The 23,749-nt window shown below is 44.0% G+C and overlaps 2 protein-coding genes and 1 long non-coding RNA gene across 9 annotated transcripts in view; 2 read left to right on the plus strand and 1 right to left on the minus strand.

Moving 5' to 3' along the window:
- The window catches only part of Gss (glutathione synthetase), a 31,994-nt gene extending 19,093 nt beyond the window's left edge, over positions 1-12,901 (plus strand). For all 3 annotated transcript variants that reach the window (XM_027421385.2, XM_027421386.2, XM_027421388.2), the window contains 7 exons: positions 3,224-3,304; positions 3,401-3,478; positions 4,687-4,753; positions 8,487-8,681; positions 9,085-9,166; positions 11,077-11,266; positions 12,358-12,901. In XM_027421385.2, the coding sequence (XP_027277186.1) occupies positions 3,224-3,304; positions 3,401-3,478; positions 4,687-4,753; positions 8,487-8,681; positions 9,085-9,166; positions 11,077-11,266; positions 12,358-12,481 (817 nt within the window). In that variant the 3' untranslated portion in view covers positions 12,482-12,901. The remainder of the gene's footprint in view (positions 1-3,223; positions 3,305-3,400; positions 3,479-4,686; positions 4,754-8,486; positions 8,682-9,084; positions 9,167-11,076; positions 11,267-12,357) is intronic.
- LOC118239094 lies at positions 11,273-12,108 on the plus strand. Its single transcript, XR_004770605.1, has 2 exons — positions 11,273-11,619; positions 11,736-12,108. It is a non-coding gene; the product is annotated as an uncharacterized LOC118239094 (long non-coding RNA).
- A 354-nt stretch (positions 12,902-13,255) lies between the features above and the next one.
- Positions 13,256-23,749, minus strand: part of Acss2 (acyl-CoA synthetase short chain family member 2) — a 46,087-nt gene continuing 35,593 nt past the window's right edge. For 3 of the 5 annotated variants that reach the window (XM_027421379.2, XM_027421376.1, XM_027421378.2), the window contains exons 8-18: positions 20,612-20,749; positions 20,126-20,371; positions 19,711-19,844; positions 19,389-19,521; positions 19,257-19,313; positions 18,993-19,073; positions 17,794-17,902; positions 15,348-15,416; positions 14,832-15,008; positions 14,211-14,285; positions 13,256-14,079 (exon numbers count right to left, since the gene is read on the minus strand). In XM_027421379.2, coding sequence (XP_027277180.1) covers positions 13,952-14,079; positions 14,211-14,285; positions 14,832-15,008; positions 15,348-15,416; positions 17,794-17,902; positions 18,993-19,073; positions 19,257-19,313; positions 19,389-19,521; positions 19,711-19,844; positions 20,126-20,371; positions 20,612-20,749 — 1,347 coding nt within the window. In that variant the 3' untranslated portion in view covers positions 13,256-13,951. The remainder of the gene's footprint in view (positions 14,080-14,210; positions 14,286-14,831; positions 15,009-15,347; positions 15,417-17,793; positions 17,903-18,992; positions 19,074-19,256; positions 19,314-19,388; positions 19,522-19,710; positions 19,845-20,125; positions 20,372-20,611; positions 20,750-23,749) is intronic. The other 2 variants (XM_027421380.1, XM_027421377.2) reach the window with 1 other exon arrangement.

The following is a 23,749-nucleotide window of genomic DNA, read 5'->3' on the forward strand; positions in this document are numbered from 1 at the left end:
TTTTTTTCTTGAGCTAGCCATGGTGATAGATGCCTTTAATCTTAGCACTCAGAAGGCAAAGGCAGGTGGGTCTCTATGAGTTCAAGGCCAGCTTGGTCTACATAGCAAGTTCCAGGCCAGCCAACTCTATATATCAAGATCCTTTCACAAAAACAAAACAAACAAAAAACCCACCTGTAAATCCAGTACTCAGGAAGCTGAGTTAGGAGGCTGGCCTTTTAGTTCAAAGCTAGTCTAAGTTATATAGTCAGTGTCTTACCAGGAATATATAGCAAGACTCTGCCTCAAAAAAAATAAAAAGTTTTTAGAAAAAAAATCTGAGGATTAAAATTTTGTTTTATTTAAAAAAAAAAACTATTTTTGTCATTCTGAGAATCAAATCTAGGGCCTTGTGTGTGCCAGGAGAGTACTCCACCACTCAGCTACATCCCCAGTCTTGTTTGCTTTTTGGAGACAGGTCTTGTTATGTAGCCTACGTTGGTCTTGAACTCATGACAATCCTTCTGCTCTAACCTCCCAAGTAGGAAGCTACATCCATGTGCCACCAGTCCTGATTATAAAATTATGATTTCAGTGGGGCTGGAGAGTTAGTTCAGAAGTTAAGAGCATTTATTGCGCTTGCAATGGACCTGGCTTATATTCCCATATGGGTGGCTCACAACCGTCTGTAAAATTATGATTTCATTTAAACAAATATTTTCAAAACATAGGGCCTAGGGCTGGAGAGATGCTCTGAGGCTAAAAGTGATTCTTGATCTTCCAGAGGACTTGAGTTTGACTCCCAGCACCCACATAGGGTCTATTACAACCATCTGAATCTCTAGCTCTACGTGGCATACAACAACACAGTCATGCATGCACAAATAAAACTAAGTCTTTAAGACAACAACAGTAAAATACAGGGCCTATAGTTTGAATGAGTAGAAGAAGGATGATTATTGATATTAAAAGATCGGGACATATGATCTGATTAACACATCTACTTCATAGATGAGACAGTTAAGGCTCAGGGAAAGAAGCTGACTGACCTGCTCAAGGACACCACAAGTCACTGGCAGAGCCCCGACTAAGAGTGTTGGGTCCTCTCTCCCAGCCAGCATGCTATTTCCAGTTCACCTTCCTCAACTGACAACTACAAAGTCCAAATTTCTCAGAGCTGAAGGCAGTAGGAGGTAGAATGTGTTTTCTGAGTCTGGCTCCCAAGGTTTGGCAAGTGGAAAAGCTGACTTAATTAGCCAGAGTCTGAAATTCCATTTTAACCTCCAGCCTTCAGGCTTCCTCCTTCACCTCTTCTTGGAGGTGAGCCATCCTGGGCGGGATGCCATCCTGCCCAACCACCCCAAACACCCATGAGCCGAGTGGTTCAGGGTACAAAATGAAGAGCAAGCCCTTGGGCCTCTCAAGGCAAGATGGCTTCTGAAAAACCACTTCCACTTTGTCTTGCAGGTCCCAGCTTAAAGTCAGTTTTCAGCTAAAATGTCCCGTCTGTCCTCTTGACTTGAGGCAGGCTGGAAGAGACTTTAGCCAAGTAGAAAGAAGTCAGGTGAACACAGTTTAGACTAAGAGGCTCAGCTAAGGTTGAAAAAAAAGCCCAGGTAGATTAAGAGGCCAATCAACGAAGGAGGTCAGAATATATACTTAGAATAGTAAGCCAAAGTGCAAGCCCCTGCTTCTTTAGGGAACTTGTGGGTAAACAGAGAGGAGCAGGAAGGCCTAGTGAGCCTTAGTGATCCTGTTAATACTGTGAGACCAGATGTGGCCCTGTGAACATCACAGGCTGGCTGAGTGGTCCCCAGAGACGATGGCTTGTTTGTAGTTGGCTCTGGAGAGTTCCATTTAGCTCTTTTGTTTTTTCATCTAAGAACTCCCCTCTTGGATCAGATCCTTTTACTGTCTGATAATGCAGTCATTAGAATCTGAGTTGATTTACAAAACATTCTTGGTGTTTATTCTCCCAGACAGATTTTTGAATTACTGTATCACTGTGCTAGGGTTTCTGTTGTTTGTTTTAAGATACGGTTTCGTGTAGCCCAGGCCAGTCTTGTTTTGTTTGTTTTTGTTTTCAAAATAGGTTTTAGTTTTTTTTGCTGTGTTGTTGTACCGTAGTTGTCCTGGAACTCACTTTGCAGTTCAGGCTGGTCTTGAACTCTGCCTGCCTTGAACTCTGCCTGCCTTTGCCTCCCAAGTGTTGGGATTAAAGCCATGTGCCACCACTGGCCCAGGTCAGTCTTAAACTCCTAATTCTCTTGTCTTCACTACCTGAGTGCTGGGATCACAAGAGTGTGCCATCATATATGGCTCAAGATGTCTTCTAGGGAAAAAATGGGTGAGGTTGGTTTTTTGGGGGGGCGGGGGCAGGGTTTCTCTGTGGCTTTGGAGGCTGTCCTGGAACTAGCTCTTGTAGACCAGGGTAGTCTGGAATTCACAGAGATCCGCCTGCTTCTACCTCCCGAGTGCCGGGATTAAAGGCGTGCACCACCAACGCCCGGTTGGTTAGATGGTTTTAAATCTCAATTTTAAGTTGTACAGATATTTGACATCATTACAATATTTCTTCCATAGAGAACAGACAAGAGAGGCTCCCTTTTTCACCTCCAAATTTCCTGTTTTAAAGAAATGTGTTGTTGCCCCTGGCAATCCTAACTTGAGGCATCATCTGTTCTTGCAAAGAAGCTATATTCTGTCTCTGTCTGTCTGTCTATCTGCTTGTCTTGTGTGTACATGCATGTGGAGGCCAGGTCAATGTGTAGTGTGTTCTTCAGTCTCTCTTCATCTTGGTTTTGAGACAGAGTTTCTCATTAAACTTGCAGCTCATCAATTTGCCAAGACTAGGTTGCCAGCAAGCCCCAGATTTCCCCCTGTCTCGGCTTCCCCAGTGATGGCATGACAGACATGCTTCATCTTTTTGTTTTTGTTTTTGTTTTTTTTTTTTTTTTAAGTGGGTTCTGGAGGTCAAACTCAGGTCCTTATGCTTGCATGACAAGCATTTTCCTGACTGAGTCACCTCCTCAGTCCCTCCTTTCTGTTTTGACACAGGGTCTTGCTATGTAGCCCAGACTGGCCTCAAATTCACGATCTTTTTGCCCCCACCCCGCCCCAAGAGCTGGGGTTGCAGCCTGCATCAGCAGGACTACTGAGAAACCATGCTCCTACCTCACTTTAAGGGAGCGGCAGGAAGGATAAGCTCTGTAGCAGCCCCTTCTCACTTGTGCTCTTTCTCTAGTGCTGTGGTGCTACTGATCGCTCAAGAGAAAGAAAGGAACATATTTGACCAGCGTGCCATAGAGAATGAGCTACTGGACAGGCAAGTAAAGGAAGAGACCTTCAGGTGTGGCCCCAAGTGGAGGGCCATTCAAAACACCACACCCATTACCTCTGATTTCTCACCTCTCTTTTCCAGGAACATCCATGTAATCCGGCGAAAATTTGAAGATGTCTCTGAAAGGGGTTCTCTAGACCAAAACCGAAGGCTGTTCATGTAAGCATCCCCAAGGAGCCACTAGACAGCTGGGTTAAGAACCTCTCTTGATACCTCCTGTCACTAAAGAACCTTTCTTCTGGGAAATATGATAGCTTGTTTTCCTTTCTCCTAATTTCTGAAATATCTCATCCTTACAGGAAATTTTAGGAATGCCTAGCCATGCTCTGCTTCTAATGGGTTATATCACAACTGTTGACCTTTTGGATGAGTGCATCAGCATCCTTCAAGATAACCTTAGGTTCTAAAAGTCTTCTTGCCTCTCTTTGTGGCTGGTCGACAGGCCTGAGCAGTTGGGCTGGGTGGGTAGAGCTGCAGACTCATTCTAATCCATCTGGTTACCACTCTCTGGTCTGTAGCCTGGATTTGTCTTCTAAGCCAGGTCCTACTTTTCCCATGGGCCAACACACTGTAGCATTAGTACAACATATTGGGGTGGTACTGCAATTTACATAGTTAGACCTAGCCAGGGCTGGTCATGGTGGCACATGCCTTTAGTTTCAACACTCTGGAGACTGAGGCAGGCAGATCTCTGAATTCTAGGCCAGCCTGGTTTACATAGAAAGTTCCAAGTACATAGAAAAGTACATAGTGAGAGTCGGTGTAAAAACAAAAGAATGTAGCCAGGCGTGAGAGCACACACACATTTATAATTCTAGCATTTGAGAAGTGGAAGTAGGAACATCTGGGGCTCTGGCTCATTCTCAGGTATAAATTGAACTCAAGGTCAACCTGGGATATAAGAGGCCCTGCCTCAAAAAACAAAGCAACAAGAAAGTTAAGAGCCTCCATGGACTTTCACAATCCCACTTTAGATATTTCAAAATATGCTGTTATCATAACAAAACAAAGTATCTAGTTTACTTATTAGATAAACTAGATAATATAAAATAGATCAAGGGAACGGGGAAGAACTTATTTTAATTAAAGTTTCTGCATGTCCCAAAATTTTGGATATGTGTGTTTTTAATTTTACCTATGCTAACCTTCTTGTTTCCCTCTAGAATATTCTAAAGCACTGTGTGCTGCACACCGGTTTTTAATAGAAGTACTAGGTTTCTGCTTGCACTAATTCTAGTAAACCCCTCCTTTCCCAGGCTTACCTTGTGGGCTGCCACATGTACTCTGATGTATCCTGAAATAGACTGAACCCCTGAGCACATCAGTAATAATTTCATACCGAAGCTTTTTTTCATCCTTTGTTTCAGGGATGGTCAGGAAGTTGCTGTGGTTTACTTCCGAGATGGCTACATGCCCAGTCAGTATAATTCACAGGTTAGTATTTTTCTATTAGACCATTCTCTCCCTCCAGGGACCTACCAGAGCTCCACAGAAACCCAGCTCAGGCGTCACAACTATGACTCACTTCTTTCTTGGGGGGGGGGGATCTGCTGCTGGAAACACCTTTCTTCTTACAGGCTTTGTGTTAGTTTTCACTCTACAAGGTCTTTAGGGTCTGAATCTTCAGGAATCTATCTGTAGTGTTTTAGCCATTCACACATTTTTTGGAGATAAGTTGGCAAACAAACTGCTGACTTCCATAGTGTAATTTTGAGCTACCCAATTTAACAACTCTGAGCAAAGATCTAGGAAGAGATGGGTACAGTCAGCCCTCACTAGCTGAGTTCCAGGCCACCCACCCACCCACCTTAATTTGTTCTTTTCTGTGGCTTTTTCTTCCGGTAGGGAGGAGCAAACTCTCCCTTTGTAGCCCAGGCTGACCTGAAACTCTGTAGCCTCAAATGAATGGCAGTCTCCTTTATCAGCCACCAGATGCTGACAGTACAGGTGTAAGTCGTCATGCCCAGCTTCCCTGACCATGTTTATTTTCCTTAATTCTCATTTATCTGAACAGGAAGCTTTTTAAAAATAAAATAAAATAAAAGTATATTTTTAAAGTTTTTATTTATTTCATGTGTGATGGTGTTTTGCCTGCATGTAAATCTGTATGAAGGCGCTACCTCCTCTGGAACTTGAGTTACAGACAGTTGTGAGCTGCCATGTTGGTGCTGGGAATTGAACACAGGTTCTCTGGAAGAGCAGCCAGTGCTCTTAACTGCTGAGTCATCTCTCCAGCCCTCAGAAAGGTTTTTCTGTGGTCTCTTTGTTTTATCATGTTCTCAGGTATGCTCGTGGCTAAAGTGGGAAATTACCAATACGGAGCCAGTGACAACCTTGATATTACCTCATCTGCTAACTACCAAGTAGCTTCAAAATTGGCTTTCTATACATTTTATTTAATTCTTACAGCCATCCTATGAGACTTGTTATTATCCCCATTACACAGATGAGGAAACTAAGGTTTGGAGCCATGCAGAGGCTTGTCTAAAATCCCACAAGAATTTTCCAGGATTTCTGATTCAGACCATTACATTCTGAATATGCTATTCTTCTCTCCCACTGTTGGCATCTATATCATGGAGGAAAGGCTGAACATCCCTGCTTTCCTGGATTTAAAAAAAGAAATAAGGGCTGGGGAGAGATTTAGCAGTTAGGAGCACTGGGCTGCTTTTGTAGAGGACCCAGGTTTGGTTCTCAACCATATGGCAGTTTATAACCATCTGTAACTCCAGTTCCAGGAGACCCAGCACCTGGCCTCTACAGGAGCCAGGCACACACAGTACACATACGTGTATACAGAAAACACTCTAAAGTTTATAAGGTAAAAATAAATCTTTTTAAAATGCTGAACAGAAGCTATGAAATACTATGGGTGATCTGAGAGTCATGGCTATGAGTAGCTTTCCCACCCCCGCCCGACTCTCAGCTTCTCAAAGCTACATCTCAAGCTACACTTGAAAATGAGATTTATAGTTCACTTAGAGTTCCTGCGGACTGAGCTCTACAGGAGACAGCTCAGCTAAAGGACAGATTTAGAGACCGTCCTTTTGACCAGAGAAGTGGTTAGAGTACTGAAAACTTGCTGGCTAGAGAAGAGAAATGGATCCAAGATTCAGGACAGAGGCAGAAGAGGAGAGGGTGTGCTAACAAAGGAAAGGAAGTGGTATGTGTAGAAAAGTTTGTTTACCCTTAGAACATGGACATAGAGCTACAAGGCTTTTGTGACTTGTTAGATGATGCTTGGGTTTAACTTTTGCTTTCTGTGCTTCTGTGAGATGTTTTTCTAGTCTTCTGTTATGGGCTTCTATGACTCTGACCAAAACAGCAGGCCAGGAGTTAGATGACTGGTGAGGATCAGGTAAAGCTACTCCTATGGACAGCCCTGGGTGGGTGGTTGGGATTTTAGGCTTCAGCCTTGATCCAGCTGTGGACAGGTATCTGTAATCTGGACAGGTGTCTGTAATCTTGACAAGGGCAATTTTCTACCCAGTGCCTGAGGATGGGGACCAGAGCTCCGAGGCATGATCCTCTGATGTTTCCCTGTATCTTGTATTCTAAGCTCCTAATACAACAGGACTATTCAACCTGTGATTAGCCAGCTGCAGGCCTTTGTTCACATGATCCTGTTTGCCCGAGGACCCACTCTCCAGTGAGTTTCACCTGTCAGACTGCCTATTGTCAGGGAATTACTCAAATTGCACTTCATTGAGTAACAATAACAGACACTGAGTACTGTGAAGTGTCAGAAACTGCTTTGCTGCGGGGAAATAATAGAAAACAAGGTAGACACCACGGGTCTGGTTCCTCTGGTGACTACACAGCCGGGTCAGAGAGATGAGCACCGGAAAGAAAAGCAACAGACAGATGATGTTTTGAGTTTTGGTTTTGCTATGTTTATTGAGACAGACTCATATTCTATAGCCCTGGAACTCATTATTGTAACTGAGCTGCTATGTGCTCAAGACCCTACTGAATCACCTGAGTGTTAGCATTACAACTATGTAATACTATACTCTGTTAGCCTTACAAATCAAATATGTAATACTATACCCAGCTTGGGGGGGATCCCTAGTTGAGAGGTAATTGGCTTTGACCTAAAGAACAGGATGAAAAGATAGAGGGTTGTGGGGAACCCCACATTAAGTATAATGGTCAGGGGAAAAGTAACTAAACCGAGGCTTGAGGATGAGAAGGATGTAACTATCTATGGAAAAAGCCAAAAAGCAGAGAATTTTGGGCAAAAGAAAAGGGTACATAAAAGGCCCTGAAGAAGGAATGAAATTTGATAATTGCAGACTTGTTTGGCTAGAATATGGGAGTCAGTAGTTAGGGGAGTAGCTGGAAGCAGCAGCATGAGATGAAAAACCAGTGGGAACTCGGTCTCACAGGATCTTGTAGATCATGGTAAGGAATGGGCTTTAGTGGATAAAAGGCCACTAAAGGTTATATGGTTAACCAGCTTTTTAAGTGTTGGATTTTATTTGGAGCACAATAAGAAGCTAAGCTTATAATCAAGTGTCCCGTGCCCTTCAAACCTTATCCAGCCAGGTGTGGTGGCACGTGTTTATAATCCCAGCACTCAGAAAGTCCCAGGCCAGCCTGGGTTCCATAATCAGATCCTGTTAAAAAAGTGACAAATCTAGCATTCTGAAGGCTGAGGCAGAAGGACCGCTCAGGCTACCTAGGGAGTTACAGGCCAGCCTGGCTACCAAGTGAGACTCTGTCTCACAAAATAGGATGGGTGAAAGAGAGAGGGATGTGGGGAGAAAAGCTCACAAATTTTCCTATTCTCTTATAAAATGCATTTTCTGCTGGATGTGGTGGCCCACGCCTTTAATCCCACTCACGACTCAGGAGGCAGAGGCAGGTGGATCTCTGTGAATCTGAGGCCAGCCTGTTCTATGTAGCAAGAAGTTTCAGGCCAGACAAGGCTACACTGTGAGACCTTGTCCCTCCTCCCCAAAGCCATTTCCTTGTTAGTAATTCCCATTTAATTGTGAACTTGGATTAGTTTGCTTTCACAAATTCGCTAAAGGCAAGAATTCTGCAGACTTCGAGGTCATATCTGCCTCACAAGGGTGTTGTAATGATAGTCAGCTTGAAGATTAAAAGGCACAGTGCCTGGCACCTGTTCAGTAAAGGCCCTTTGGTCTTATTACCTCTGCAGAACTGGGAAGCACGTCTGCTGCTAGAGAGATCATGTGCTGCCAAGTGTCCGGACATTGCCACACAGCTGGCTGGGACCAAGAAGGTGCAGCAGGAACTGAGCAGGGTGGGCCTGCTGGAAGAGCTGCTCCCAGGACAGCCTGAGGCTGTGGCCCGCCTCCGTGCCACCTTTGCTGGCCTCTATTCATTGGACATGGTATGTAGTGTGTATTTCCTACCATAGCCACATAGCTGAGACCTGGACCTGAGTGTGTTGGGAAGGATGCAGGGCAGCTGGCATTACAGTTGGCATTATGACTCACATCCTGGTGCTCTGAACAACACTTGAGCCTTGAGGCCAGAATCTGGGAGCTTAAATCCATTTCCTCAGCAATGATTGTGATAACGATAGAAACCCAGGGAAGTGACTTAAAGGGCCTGTTCTATGTTTAGTGCTTCAATGGAGTTAACGGTCACATCCAGATTGGAGTGTCTAGCCTAAAGGAATTTACAATTATTTTCCCTGCTGTCCCTCTCCCTGATGCCACTCTGCATGATCAGCAGGACCTCAGCTGCCTCATTAGCTTGAATTCTAGTGACTACTTTCTGCTTCCTATTAGGGTGAAGAAGGGGACCAGGCCATTGCTGAAGCCCTTGCTGCTCCTAACCACTTTGTGCTGAAGCCCCAGAGAGAGGGTGGAGGTAAGTAAATCTCCTTTGTAGAGCTGTCCAGTGAAAGACTCTATTGCCAGTGCTTATTGGCACTTGATGTGGATACAGTCTCAGGCCTAGTGGTTACAAAAGAAAGCAACACAGATCCCAGAATGGAGCATATCTCCCAGCACCCTGGAAGCAAGCCCTGTGGAGTAAAGGGGATTAGATGAACACTGGAGAATTTGGACAACCTTAGTTTGTAAGATCATAGAGAAACAGAATGGGTGCATACTGGAAGGTCTAAGGGAATACCTGGCTGTATTCCTGTGTACTGTGAAACTCCTTGAGGGCAGGGATCATGTTTATCGTACAGACTTGATTTTCTACTTGGGTCTTAAGGGATAGGTAGGAGTTTCCAGGTAAAAAAGGGGTAAGATCATTCCAAACTGAAGACCATTTAAGCAAAAGCAGTGGACCATGGATTGGACTAGAGGTTGATGAGGCTTGAGTTGGAGATGGCAGGAATATGGGCTGGGAATGACTGTTGGGGACCTGATTATAAAGAGCACTGACAATATTTCAGGAAATTTGGGCTTGGGGAAGTAGCTCAGTCAATAAAGTGTTTACTATGCAAGCACTGGATCCCTACCTCCACCTTAAAGACAAGCATGATGGCAGGCATCTCTCCCTCTAGGACTTTGGGGGTGGAGGGCAAAGGAAGACAGATCCTGGAGGCTCACTGGCTAGGCAGTCTAGCTGAAACTGGGCTCCAGGCTTAGTGTCTCAAAAAGTAAGGTTTATATCAATTGAAGAAGATGCCTCAATATCGGTGTCTGCCTCCACATGTATATGCATAGGTGAGTACACAGATAGACACAAATATATGCCATAAACTGTATTTTATCATAACTGAGATAGGAAGCCATTAAAGTTTCAAGTGGGAAGGGACACATGAACTATCCAGGATCCAAGTAGGTTTAGCAATGATGAAAACTTGTAAAGCTTAGTGCTTCAGCCTTTATAAGTTTATTGGAATGAGAGGAAATATTTGTGACAGAGACCATGGAAGAAGGCTGATACCATTGTCAAGAAGAGAGGCACAGGAGAGGCCCATGGAGAGGCTCAGGCTAGCTAGGGCTATGACAATCAAGAGCATAGATGGAGACATTTCTGAGATAGTAACATAGGTAACAGGGAGAGTGAACTTAAATAGGACTCAGGGAAGCCTTCCATTTTATTAGGAGTAGGAAGATTCAGGAGAAGCAAGTTCTAGCAGAAAGAGATTTTCATTTGGATATGCTGAGTTTGCAGTAGAGACCTATGGTACATGCTTCTGATTTCTAGAACAAACAGTGTGAATTAAAGATTTGAGAGTGATGCAGTGTAGATGAAACCTTAGGAACAGAAGTACATAGAGGGCAGAGCAGGGGTAGAGAATTCCTAGAGAACCTTAGCATCTTTGTGTGTGAATATGTGTATTCACATGTGTGTATGTATATTCACATACGTGCATACATGTGGATGCAGGGGTTGATATCTTCCTCTATTGCTCCCCACCTTTTTTTTTAGTAGTCTGTCACTGAACTTGGAACTCACCAACTCGTTAGACTAGTAGCTAGCCAGCAGCTGTGGGAGTCCAGCTCTCTTTACCTTTCACCTTTCACCTTTCACTTCCCCAGCAGAGGGGAGAGGTGCAGATGCATGTGCCCACGCTTGCTTTACATGGGTTCTGGGGATCAGAACTCAGATCTTTGTGCTTGCACAATAAACACTTTACAGACTGAGCCATCTTCCCAGGCCCAGAGAATACCGACATTTAAGAGGAACCATAGATGGGGCAAACCAGGCAGAACAGTGTGGTGACAGGTGTGTTCACGTGTGTAAGAGCTTTCTTGTTAAGATGACCTTTCCTTCTCAGAAGCCAGATGTGTGCTGTGTGATGGCCATTTTAATTGCAGGTAATAACCTGTATGGAGAGGAAATGGTGCAAGCTCTGGAGCAGCTGAAGGACAGCGAGGAGAGGGCCTCCTATATCCTCATGGAGAAGATTGAACCTGAGCCTTTTGGGAATTGCCTGCTACGGCCTGGCAGCCCTGCCCGAGTGGTCCAGTGTATCTCAGAACTGGGTATTTTTGGAGTCTATGTCAGGTAAGCTAGTCAGGAGCAGCTCCTTCTACTACTTCCCTACAAGAGTGCCAGCCAAGAAAGTGTAGAATGAATCTTGAATAGAGCCATGAGTCCTGGACTGCAGTTTCAGCTCTGCTAGTTCCTAGTTTTATAACTGTCTCTTTGTCTGTTAAGTAAGGCCAAGGACCCAAGACTTACCCATTCCACAGAGCTAACAAGTAAATCCTGGAAGAGACATGCTTTATAACTGTAAAGGACATTCCATATTCCACCAAGAGGATTGAGAAATGATGGTTGGACAGAAGGAATAGGAGACTCCAGAGAGTATGAAAGTTTGGGTCCAGCTCTAAAACCAGTGGGAATTCCCATGAAAGGTGAGAGAGAGGAGGGTATTCAGTGGCTTTGAAAGACTGAGGGGCTTCTGAATTTGGATTTGAATACTAAGAATCAAGAAGAAAGCAGGCATGATAGTATACACCTTTTGTCTCAGAACTTAAGAGGCAGAGACATGCAGATATCTATGAGTTAGAGGCCATTGAGTTCCTGAACCACCAAGGCTACATAGCGAGACCCTATTTCAAATAAAGAAAAGACAAAAGAGGAAGGAAGAAAAGAGGACTTTGGAATTGGTAAGGAACAAGGCCCTAATGTAACTTCCTGCAAAGGTCAGGGCAAGGTAAAGACATCACAAATGCTACCATGCCTTCTACCACAACAGCCTTCCCCTTACAACAAATGCCCCTTCTAACCACTTGCAGCATTCTGACTGCTACTCTCCTTACTACTATTCCTTCTGTCATCAGGCACCTTGAGTTATCGGAAGTGTATAGCCCAGGACATAAATGTACACCTGAATCATGCTATATGCTTTTTTCTTGCTTTATTTAATCCATATGATCATCTTGAAATATAAGAGGTATTTCTCAATTTTAAATTAAGGACATTTTTAGGAAGCTTAAGGGCTAATAATTTCCAAGCTAGGATACAACTCCAAATCTGATTCTAAAGTCCTAGCATTTCTTAATGTAGCCACTTCTAATCTGCCAGTCAGCTGGGACCAGAGAAGGGCCTAGTTTCCTAATGTTGTACGTCTCCTGACCCCATTTCTACAGACAGGGAACAACACTTGTGATGAACAAGCATGTGGGGCATCTGCTTCGGACCAAAGCCACTGAACATGCAGATGGAGGTGTGGCCGCAGGAGTGGCAGTCCTGGACAACCCCTACCCTGTATGAGGGCACATCCTGCACTTCACTCAAGAGACCTTCTATCCCCTGTACTTGACATTCCTCTCCTAATTCCTGAGGGCTACCCCTGTCTCCACCTTAGGGGAACTTGTCTTTTCCATAGACCTCCAGGGTCTTCAGGGAAGGGAAAATCCTGGGTACCTTCTCTCAGCCTTCCATCTGAGGACCAGAAGAGTTATGCTTCCATTAGAAGAGTTCTGGAGATCCCCAGATCTTGGAGTGTGGGGAAGGAAGCTGCTTTGAGGTAAAGGCCATAAGCCCTGCAGATCTTATTACCCTCTTGTGAGCCTTTCCAGCAGGTTCTAGTGCCTGACTTGGGGTAGGACTGAGTGATAGGAAGAAGTGGGTAGGAGGGCATAGACTTTCCCCAGCTCTGCCCTAAATAAAGCAACAATGATGATACAACAATTCATTGTTTCATGGATCAAGGGGAGGAGGGCAGCCCATGGGAGGTGGATATGCAAGAAAGGTGACTTGATTGCTCTGGGGGTCTCATGGGTTTCAGACCCTGAAGTCCTAATTCTTAGTCACTTGCTAATGTTTCCAGAGGATTATAGGGTCAAGATAGGGTCCCAAGAAGGAGTACCCCTGATGTGACGTCATAGTTGTGCTGGCTTCCATCGCTCTTGCTTAAGGGCGAAGCTTTGCCTGGTTCTGCCCAAATGAAGGTTTCTGGGGCAGTCTGGGGAATAGCAGTCCTCTTCCCATCTGCTACACACATCAGAGCAGCTAGTGAACACACAGATACTTTAGAAAGCCGACTCTCTTCTTGAGCTCATGAACTTTATTCCTACACCAGTTAGTCTTGAGCACAAAAAGTACAAGGAAAGAAAGTTTCACTCAAGAGTGCCCCTTGTGGGCAGGGTTCTGTTCATAGGGCAGGACTAGGAACGTTAACTCCCTTGGTTCTAGGAACAGAGCATATCTTACTCTTTCAATGAGACAGATGATATGAAAACCCTCTGGAGACTGAACCCACCCACACAGTTTCTAGCAAATGAACAGACAAGTGCTACCATCTGGCAAAGAATTCAGACTCAGAACAGAAGCAATAAAGAATTTTAAAAAATAATCATTCATAGACTCACAAGCTGTCATTTCGAAAGGCTTGGGTTTGACCAAGATAAGAACTGGTGCTCTTTAGAAAGCTGAAAGGGTTAGAGCTACTGCCCTGCTTCTGTCTCGGCCCTCATTTACACTCTGACTAGCTAACTGTGGTTGAGGACATGGTGTTAAGTATCTGTTCTGGGCTTGGAGACCTCTCTGTAGTCCAGGAGCATATCAGTCTGAGGTTGACCTGTGCCCTGTCCCTTCTACCTGGCAGTCTAGGAAACTGTCTCCCTAGTTTCAAACAAAGTGTAAACCAGCATTGGCCCTTGTACTCCGGGGCAGCGTGCAGGGTGGATGGGCAGAAGTTTGGAGAGCCACACACAGGGAAATCCTGGACAAGAATCGTGATCACTGGGTGGTCAGGCAGCGGTGACTGAAGAGATGATTGATGACGGATGGGTCAGCCACTGTAGACGTGTCCCCCAGGTCATGGTCATTCTGAGCAATCTTCCGGAGTACTCGCCTCATGATTTTGCCTGGTAACCCATACACCTCTGATTACTTGGTAACAGTGCTTACTGATCCCGTTCTTTAAAGGACTCCCATCCACACACCTGCCACCACTGGGCTTTAGCCCGTCCCAATCCTTGGAGGACTCCACACTTACCTGAGCGTGTTTTAGGCAAGCCAGGTGCATTCTGGATATAGTCTGGTGTGGCAATGGGACCAATCTTTTCTCTAACTGTAACCAACAAATTATCAAACATATCTTCAGTGCCTTTAGCCAGACTTTCTAAAGCCATGACTTTGTTTCCCCAGCTGATTAAAGTTCTGCCTAGAGTCATTCTGAAGTTTACTGTTCCCTAATCTCTTTTAACATGGTGTCTCTTTACTCCTTTGTTTTATTTTAATACATGTCCATGGAGCTCTTTCTCTAGAATCAGCCTGCTAGAGTTTAAATCAGACCTCTGGCAGCATAGCCTTGAGCAAGCAGTTCTCTGCACCTGAAGTTTCTTCATCTTTAGAACTAGAGTAACAACAGGATCTATTTCGTGAAGGTAATTATAGGAATTAAATGGGATAAAGCATTTAAAGCACTGATCCCAGTGGTGACACAAAGAAGGTTTTCTAAAGCTCTTGGCTATTATTATCCCAGTGTGAAGACTAGTGAAGAAAGACTAAGGGAAGACACCAGTCACCCCACAGGACCCCTGGAGTCTGTAGTTTGCTGCAGCCTCTCCCCAGTAACTTGCAGGCCCTTCAGTTCCTGCCCCAGAAAGCTCCTTACTCTGCTTCTTGAGTTCTTCAGTGAGGGTGGAGCTGAAGGTGTGGCCATCACACAGAGTGACAAAGCAGTAGAGGCATTCGCCCTTCACAGGATGAGGGTGGCCCACCACAGCTGCCTCTGCAACAGCCTCATGTTCTACAAGTGCTGATTCCACCTCTGCTGTACTCAGAAGATGTCCTTGTCAAGAGAAGGGAAATGCATGAGAGGGATCTCAGCTCTTCCTTGCCCCTGTTCTTGCTCCATTGCACCCACAGGGCTGACATAATCTGGTCAAATAGGGAAGGCTTTCGTTCTTCACATGCACACCTCCAAGCATGTCTTGACCATCTTAGAGCCTCTCTTGGAGCATCCTAGTGTGCATTATACATTTCCTCCAAATCCTAGGCCCAGGACTGAATGCCATACTCAACACCACAGTTTCAAAGTAGGATAGTCCTTGCTCTCCCTTTGAAGTTTTTGCTAGGATTTGCAAGGGGGAAAGAACTAATGAAATGGGAGGGGATACAGGACTCTCACCAGATACATTGAGCATGTCATCAATCCTGCCAGTGATCCAGTAATAGCCATCCTGATCCCGCCGGCAGCCTGGGAAGAAATATGCAACCTAGTAAAGACCCTACAGCAGGGTACATGATATAAAAACTGCCACACCTACTACAGTAGCTTATGGTAATCTTTTTTTTTCCCCCGAAGCAGAGTTTCTCTGTGGCTTTGGAGGCTGTCCTGGAACTAGCTCTTTAGACCAGTTATGGTAATCTTTTAACAAATTTTCCTGCTTCCACTTTCATTTGGCTTGGCAACCAGCCTCCAAGATGGCCCTGCTGATCTCCATCTCCTAGTATTTAAAGCCCTACAACCTTCTTTCTCATTATATACCATTCATTAATCTACGTGATCAGCAGAATTTGGCAGAAATGATAGATGTCACTTCTGAGATTAGCTTACTGAAGACATTTTAGGTTCCATCTTGGTCATATTCTCTTAGATCATTTGTAGGTGTATCCAGATGCCATGTGAGTTTCCCTATGGAGAGATCCTGCCTAAATTTGCTGTTTTTCCTGAGAACTAAGGACCCATGCAACCATGTTTCCAGCACCCATGTTAAGTGGCTTACAGTTGCCGAAGGATTACTGCCTAAATCCATGTAAACCAGCATGTAAACAGACCCTCTAGGCTCAGTCAAGCTTTTCAATGACTACAGCCCCCACTAACAGCTTGATTCTAACCCCTGAGACACCCTGACTGAGAACCACCCATCCAAGACACTCCCTGATCCTGATCCTCAAGAAAGTAGGTGAAATGTGTTATTTGAAGCTGCCAACTTTGGGCATAATTTGTTCCATGACAATAAATAATCTACCTAATCTCAAATATATTTTTAGAACATTCAAACTTATTTTCCAGATACTAATTAGCTGCCCCCCCCAATCGTGTGGTGTGTGTGTGTGTGTGTGTGTGTGTGTGTGTGTGTGTGTGTGTGTGTGTGTTTTACTGAGGACTAAGCCTAAGACTTCAGGTACGCTAGGCATACTGAGCTATATCTCCATTCTCCCATCCCCTTTCAGGCAGGGTCTTATGCACCCCAGGCAGGCCTCAAATTCACTATGTATCAAAGTTGGCCCTGAATCCTAATTCTGCTTCTGCCTCCAAAGTGCTAAGATTGCATTGTGCCCAGTTTAATGTGGTGCTGGGAACAGAAACCAGAATTCTGTGCATGCTTAGGCAAGTACTCTACCAACTGAGCCATATCTCAGCTCTTCAACTGTACTTTGAATCAAATCTAGGTTGCTTACCCTGTCAACATGACAGTATTGTCTATTACCTAACCTGTCTTCCAACTTAATAAGACATTCTTCCCTAGGTATTTCACTCCAGCTTCACAGGCTTCAGTCCATTCCTTGTGAATTTCAAGCTTGTATCCACTCTTGGTTTTTTGACACAGGGTTTCTTTGTATAGCTCTGTAGACCAGACTGACCTGGAACTCACAAAGATCCACCTGCCTCTGCCTCCCCAGTGCTGGGATTAAAGGCATGTGCCACCAATGCCTGCCTTGAATCCACTCTTTACAATACTCTTACTGTAGATTTCTTCCTGCTATATCCCCTTTCAACCCTCAGGCCTCTGTTCAAGTATCACTAGGACAAGCCTTCTCTGACCACCCTTGGAGGCACTATCTCATTGTTTTCTTCATAGCACTTATCTCTACCTATGACTAACCTGTAACCAATAAATTTGGTTTATTGTCTGTCCCCTCCTTACTAAAATGTGAGCCCCATAAGATAAGAGAATTTGACAATGTTATTCACAGTAATATACCATGTATTCATTAGATCAGTGCCCGGTCATAGTAGGCACTCAATACTGATGGATGGATGAACTGGTAGACAGACAATGGACAAATAGGCTCCAGACATGAGGCCGAACATATCATAGTAATACCCATTTCTACATGCCCCACCTCTGTCAACACTAGAGTAAAAAATAAGAGCCTGTCATCCCCAGAATCTGATCTCAGATGGCACCATGCTGAGACTCTTCCTGCAGCACTCATTCTTGCACTTTTTAAAAAATTATTCTTTATTATTTACATATATGTATATATATTATTTATGTATGTGTGTGTTTGAGTGTGTCCACTTGTGTGGGGGTGTCTACCAAGGACAGAGAGGACATTGGATCCTATGGAGCTGGAGTTACAGGTGGTTGTAAGCCACCTGTCATGGGTGCTGGAAACCAAACTAAGGTCCTCTAGAGGAGCAGCCAGTACTCCTAACCACTCAACAAGTGTCCTGAGCCCTCATTCCTGCTCTTACAGCCTTACTATAGCTCTCCTGGATACCAGGGACAGACATCAGGGCATATTTCTTTCTCTACTCTTCATCCCTAGTCAACTCTTCTGAAAATGGAAATGAAGGTATGTGTTTTGGAGAGAGGAATGGGGGCAGGATAGCCAAGGCTCACCATCTCCTGTCACATAGTAGCCAGGGAACTTCTTAAAGTACGTGGTCTCAAAACGTGTGTGGTTCCCATAAATTGTGCGCATGATCCCTGGCCAGGGCTGCTTGAACACCTGAGGGGTGCAGAAGGTACAGTGATCACATCCTCTAGGCTATCTCACAGGAAGACAACCATCACATTGCTAAACCTGAAGGAAAATACCCTAAATGCCATCCCTGAGAAGTAGTGCAAAGCATAGGGTTTGGGGATAGATGAGTTTGGCTTGGAATCCCAATTCTATGTTGCTTCTCTGAACTTCAGGGCCCTTATCTGTAAATAAAAGTAAATAAATTCTAAAGTTACTATAAGGGTTAAGTTCATAGTATATGAAAATTGCCTAGTACAGTGTTCTGTGAGTAATAAATATCTGGAAAATTGGGGTTTCTTTTGGGTAATTCCTCAGGAAAACAGGTCCTATTAAAGGCAAACAAGTCATATAAAAATGCAGCCTATATGAGTGAATAAGTAATTTCTAACCAGTAGTACTCTGTGTCAGCAGAATTCTAGATTGAGTAAGAAAGCTTAGATTCAAGTCCTGTCTCTATTCCTCATTTGATCTTGGAAAAATGAAATGAAATGGGACGGGATGGGATCTGACAGCTACTCCACAAAAACTGCACCCACTAACATCTGTGAGCACTGACTGCTCAGCTAGCTCCAGCTAATCCTTGTGTATGGATTATCTAATTCAATAAAACATGGGAGACAATGTACCATTATTTATACATATTATAACCCAATTTTGCAAATGAGAAAATTACATTCAAAGGCACGAGGTAACAATTTGTCTGAGGTCACAGAAGAGGCAGAGATGGACTCTGAATACAGCAGGCTGACTTCAGAACCTGCATGGTTGTTCTTTATGCTACCAAGACTCCTTTCTCTAGAAATGGGTATCCAAGGAAGAGCTGGACTCAGCTTTCCTGACTCCAAAGCATCATCACAAACCTGGGAACATACTCTAGAAAGGCCTTAAAAGCCTATGTACCAAAGAGTAAGGATGCAAGCAAAGTGTTTGGAAGGATTTCCATTGGTGTCTTTCCACAGAGGACAAACTCAACTTTATTTGTCCCTAACAGCTACCAGTGACGATAAGGTGTAAACTCTAAAACAAAGTATTGTTAGCAGACCTCTTTACTTCCCCAAAGATCCCAGATTCTCACCAGATAACCTTCAGCTTCACCTTCCAGCTCTTCCCCAGACTCATTCAGGATTGCAGGTGCTACACCAAAGAATGGGAAAGACTAAAAGCAAATGAGAGGCACAATCCAAGAAGAGGAATGAGGCAACTGTGACTCAGCTTACAAGGAGCCCCAGAGACCCAAGTTCCTCATAGCTCTCAGCCCAGCACCTTACTTTCTAATAGGCCCAAATCCCCAAACTCCATCCCTTGCCAAGCCTAGGACCAGCAGAAGCACTTTACTCACAGCAGAACCAGGTTTCATGGGTGTGGCACCAGGGAGAGGGGTCAGCATATGGCCACCCTATGGAAGTCAGAGATCAGGGGTTTGAGTCCATTTTCCTATATTGTCTCTAAGCCTCCTGAATCACTTACTCACCGTTTCTGTTTGCCAGAAGGTGTCTACAATGGGGCAATGCTGGGAACCTACTACCCGGTGGTACCATAGCCAGGCTTCAGGGTTGATGGGTTCACCTACTGTGCCCAGCACCTGCAAGGATGCCCGGCTATGCCTTGGGCGGGAGAGTGGAAGAGAGGAAAGTTCTGAGTACCACTAGGAGCCAAAATACACATGCATTCAGCATTCCTTTGCCCCCTCCCCTATTCCAGGTCAGGGAGTTGAGACAACAGAAAGAAATTGCACAAAGGACTGCTCAGATCTGAAGGATACCTATGGGATAGCAGATGGGGAGGGGTCTCACTTGGTGACAGGCTCATCTCCAAACTTCATGAGCATCCGAATTGCTGTTGGTGCCGTGTAGAACTTGGTCACCTTGTATTTGTCCACAATGCTCCACAAGCGGCTCTCATCTGGGTATGTGGGGATCCCCTCAAACTGACCCCAATGAAATCTGGTTATTTTTAGCCCTTCCCAGTAGTCCTTCCATCCCCCTACCATCCCCTCAGGACCAGTATTTGCCCCTTTTGACCAGTTATGTCTTTACGATAAACTCTGATTACACAAGCCAAGAAACTTTCTAGTAGGATATACAACCCCTCAGGATTGCTCTTTCTCCAGGAAGTAGGTCCCTGTATAAGTCTCCCTTCTTCAGTCTAAGAAGCGTTGGGAAGAGGTCACCCAGAAGGATCTTGTCCATGTCCCAGGTCCCATCTCACCAAAACACTGGTGGCACCATTGGCCAGTGGCCCATAGGTGACATAGGAATGACCAGTGATCCAGCCAATGTCTGCTGTACACCAGAACACATCCTCCGGGTGGAAATCAAACACATACTTGAAAGTTGTAGCCACATAGAGCATGTAGCCTCCAATTGTGTGTACCACACCCTGTGGGGAGAATGGGTCCTCAGGTTGGGGTTTTGTGTCCATCTCTACTGACCAACAGATGGAGCCTGCACAGAGCTGGAAGAAGAACCTTTTTAAAGATTCTAACCCTGCTGATGCACTTTTGTAGCATTTGTCTCTCTTCCATCTCCTTTATCACACCCTGATGTAACATAAATATACTGACCACTTACATGCTCAGAAATCTGAGTCACATGTATCACTCACATTCCTAGTACTGCATCTAATAGTTTCTGTTGATCATCCCAAGCTTCCTCAGAAACTCACTCCTCACCCTTATACAGTGCACACACTTGCCTTGGGTTTGCCTGTGGAGCCACTGGTATACAAGATGAAGAGTGGGTCCTCAGCATCACACCATTCAGGCTCAAACTCATCCCCTGCTTCTTGCATGAGTTCATGCCACCACAGGTCAACCCCTTCATTCCAGGAGATCTGAAGAGGAAAACAGGAATGGGAAGGGAAGAACTGTAAAAAGTTCAAGATAGAGGCAGGAAATACCCCTACCTGGCACCTGGAGGAGCAAGAGCCCTGCATATAGGGGTACAGGAAAAGAAGGAGGCCCTTCAAAGGCACAATGGAACAAAGAGAACAGGCTTATTACTCTGTCATTCTTGCTCTACCTTTACTCCAGAACTCCCCTTACCTGGCATTACTTTGAGGAATGCTACTATACTTGCTCCTTCAATCTTGCAGTACTCAACTGAAATACCACTTTCTTAGAAAGACTTCCCCTGACCATTGTCTGACAGACTTCCATCTCACCTGTTATCATTATTCACCACAATGCCTGGTTTCTTTCCAATACAACACATATTCCCAGTTACTTTGTTTTCTTGATTATTATATCCCCAACTAGAAAGGGACCTCTAGGAGGCATTGGCATATTCGTATTTTCTCCAATAAAGCCTTAGCACCTAGTAATATATCTGACATTCAAAATACATTTTTGTTGGATAAATGACTACTATGCAAACACAGCCTGAATACACACATAAGTAATATAGGACTGGTGGCACATCAGCAGGGATGTAGACAACCACACACTCAGAAAAACAGAATTAGTTACTGCCTATAGGTGAGCACTTAACTCTGTTAGTTAATAGCAAGAGAACCCAACAGATTTGGGTTCAGGGATTTTTTTTTTTTTCCTGCGTGTTTGGATCCCATCCCATTCTGGAAGTCCTTTCTGGTATCTTTATAGAAGTAGAACCAATAAGGTTTCTCACAGCAGCCCCTACTTCAGGAGACAGGTTCCATTCAGCAGGAAGGCTTGTTTCAAGTTGGTAGAGAATCACCAAGGTGAATTCCTCTCAGGGAAGGGATGTCCTACTATGTTTGGTTGCCTTTAATAATGTCTTCAGGGTCTGCTAGCCTGAAGTTTCTCTCGCCTCTCCTTTGAAACTGTTTTCTTTTTCTTGCTGTCACCTCTTTGAAAACTAGTTTTTCCATTCTAAATTCTGTTAGGTGAAGCTGGATTCTCTAGATGTCTCAAAAATTATGCTGGGGTTCTATCTTCTTGCCATATGACCACGGGAAGTCACTCATTTTTCTTTTTTTCTTGTTTATGTGTATGTGTGTAGATATGAGTGTATGCTTGTGTGCCATGTAAATGCAGGTGCCTGTGGAGGCCAGAGAAGGGTTTTGGTTCCCCTGGAACCACTTGTGAGCCACTTGATGTAAGTGATGGGAGTTCTGTTCCCCTCAAGAGCGGCAAGTGCTCTTAATGCTAAGCCATTTCTCTAGTCCCTTAAGGGGTTTTAAACAAAGAAAGTTCCTTTTGCCATAAAGGTCTGACAGGATTTTATAAATGTCAATAGAGAAAGATGTTATCTAATAACATCAGGCCTTTGTTTCAGGGAGAGAGGAGAAAGGTTAGGGATGAGTTTAATGACCCCTGGGGAAAAGGTTAAGATGGTGAGGAATGTTTGGGGTTTGCTTTGGCTATCTAAAAGCCCTTTCATAGTCAGTAAATTATTTTGTCTTATTTTTGAGACAAGGTTTTATTTAGGCTTGCCTAAATAAACTACAACTCTCCAGTCTAAGCTTCCATATGACAATTATATGCCATTACATCTGCTTCCATTAGGCTCTTGGATGTTCAATGGCCCTGGTTGATTGGTAAATACAGCACTCTTAAATAAATTTCTCTAATACATAGACATATACTAATATATTAAAATGACTCTCTAACTACTCTTGTTTTTCTGTATTACCTGCCCTTTACTTAAGAGAATATGAGCATTATAAAAAATGATCTAAGTGCGGGTGTCATTAAAAATAAGAGGCTAGGTAGGGTGGCATATGCCTTTAATCTCAGCACTCAGGAGGCAGAGGCCTATTGAATTCAATGCCAGCCTGGTCTTCATAGCGAGTTCCAGGTCAGTTGTGACTATAAAGTGAAACCCTGTCTTAGGGGTCAGAGGGAGGAAAACAGACAAGCTGTCCTGGCAAGGAAACATGAAGAACCCTATCTTTTAGTGGAAGATCTACATGATTTTATGTGTACATTGTCACATGGATACTTTTTTCCTGTCAAATTATTACTTGAGCTGAGGGCATTAATGCTTTTAAGTGAAACTATGTCAATATTCTTTATAAATGGTGCTGGTCTGTGGTACGTTGAATTGTTATGGTAAGACACAGTTAAACTGTGGTTTGGCAATGAGAGCATTTTTATAATCTTATAACACTGTTTCCTTTGTATGTGTGATGTGTGTAGGGAGGAGTAGAGTAGGTGTGGTACTGTGGAGCTGATAGTGAGCACCAGGAAGCAGAATGAGCTGTTAGTGAAGCAAACATTGCTTGTGGATTTCATGTGTGTCTATGAGGCCCATGGCCTTGAAAGAAGAAAAGGATTGTGTCTTCTAAAATAAAAACTGAGGAGTTGGCCCTTGTCCTTGGGCCAGAACAGCCTTAGTGATTACTGGGTATTTAAGGGAATATGGAGTATGTTAAGTGGTGTGGTTGAGAAGGACACCTGCGAACAGCACCAGGCCCTGCTTTGAAAACTGCATAGTAAGGCAGGGGTCTGGAGGCCTGCCATGGCTTCTACAGCTTTTACTAGAGTTTTCACACAAACAAACCTGAGCTTTGTGAGACTAATTTAATTTTCTGTGTTTGCTTCTGGCTTGCTTGTTTTTGGTTTTATTTTTTTTATTTTTATTTTTTTTTTTGTACTTCACTTTACTTTCATCTCCAAAAAACAAAAACCCAGGAGTTTGCTGCTTGAGGCTGAATTACAAGAAATGCTATTTCATTCATTCATTCATTCATTATTTATTTATTTATTTATTTACTTATTTATTTATTCTTCCCAGTCTTCCTTCTGGAAATTGCTAGTCTGTCTGATGTTTTAAAGGCAATGACAACACCTAATATATTTTGAGTAGTTAATACATGCCAAATGCCATATATATAGATAAAATACTCTAA

The sequence above is a fragment of the Cricetulus griseus genome, chromosome 6 (assembly GCF_003668045.3).
Source record: "Cricetulus griseus strain 17A/GY chromosome 6, alternate assembly CriGri-PICRH-1.0, whole genome shotgun sequence".
Classification (NCBI taxonomy): Eukaryota; Metazoa; Chordata; class Mammalia; order Rodentia; family Cricetidae; genus Cricetulus; species Cricetulus griseus.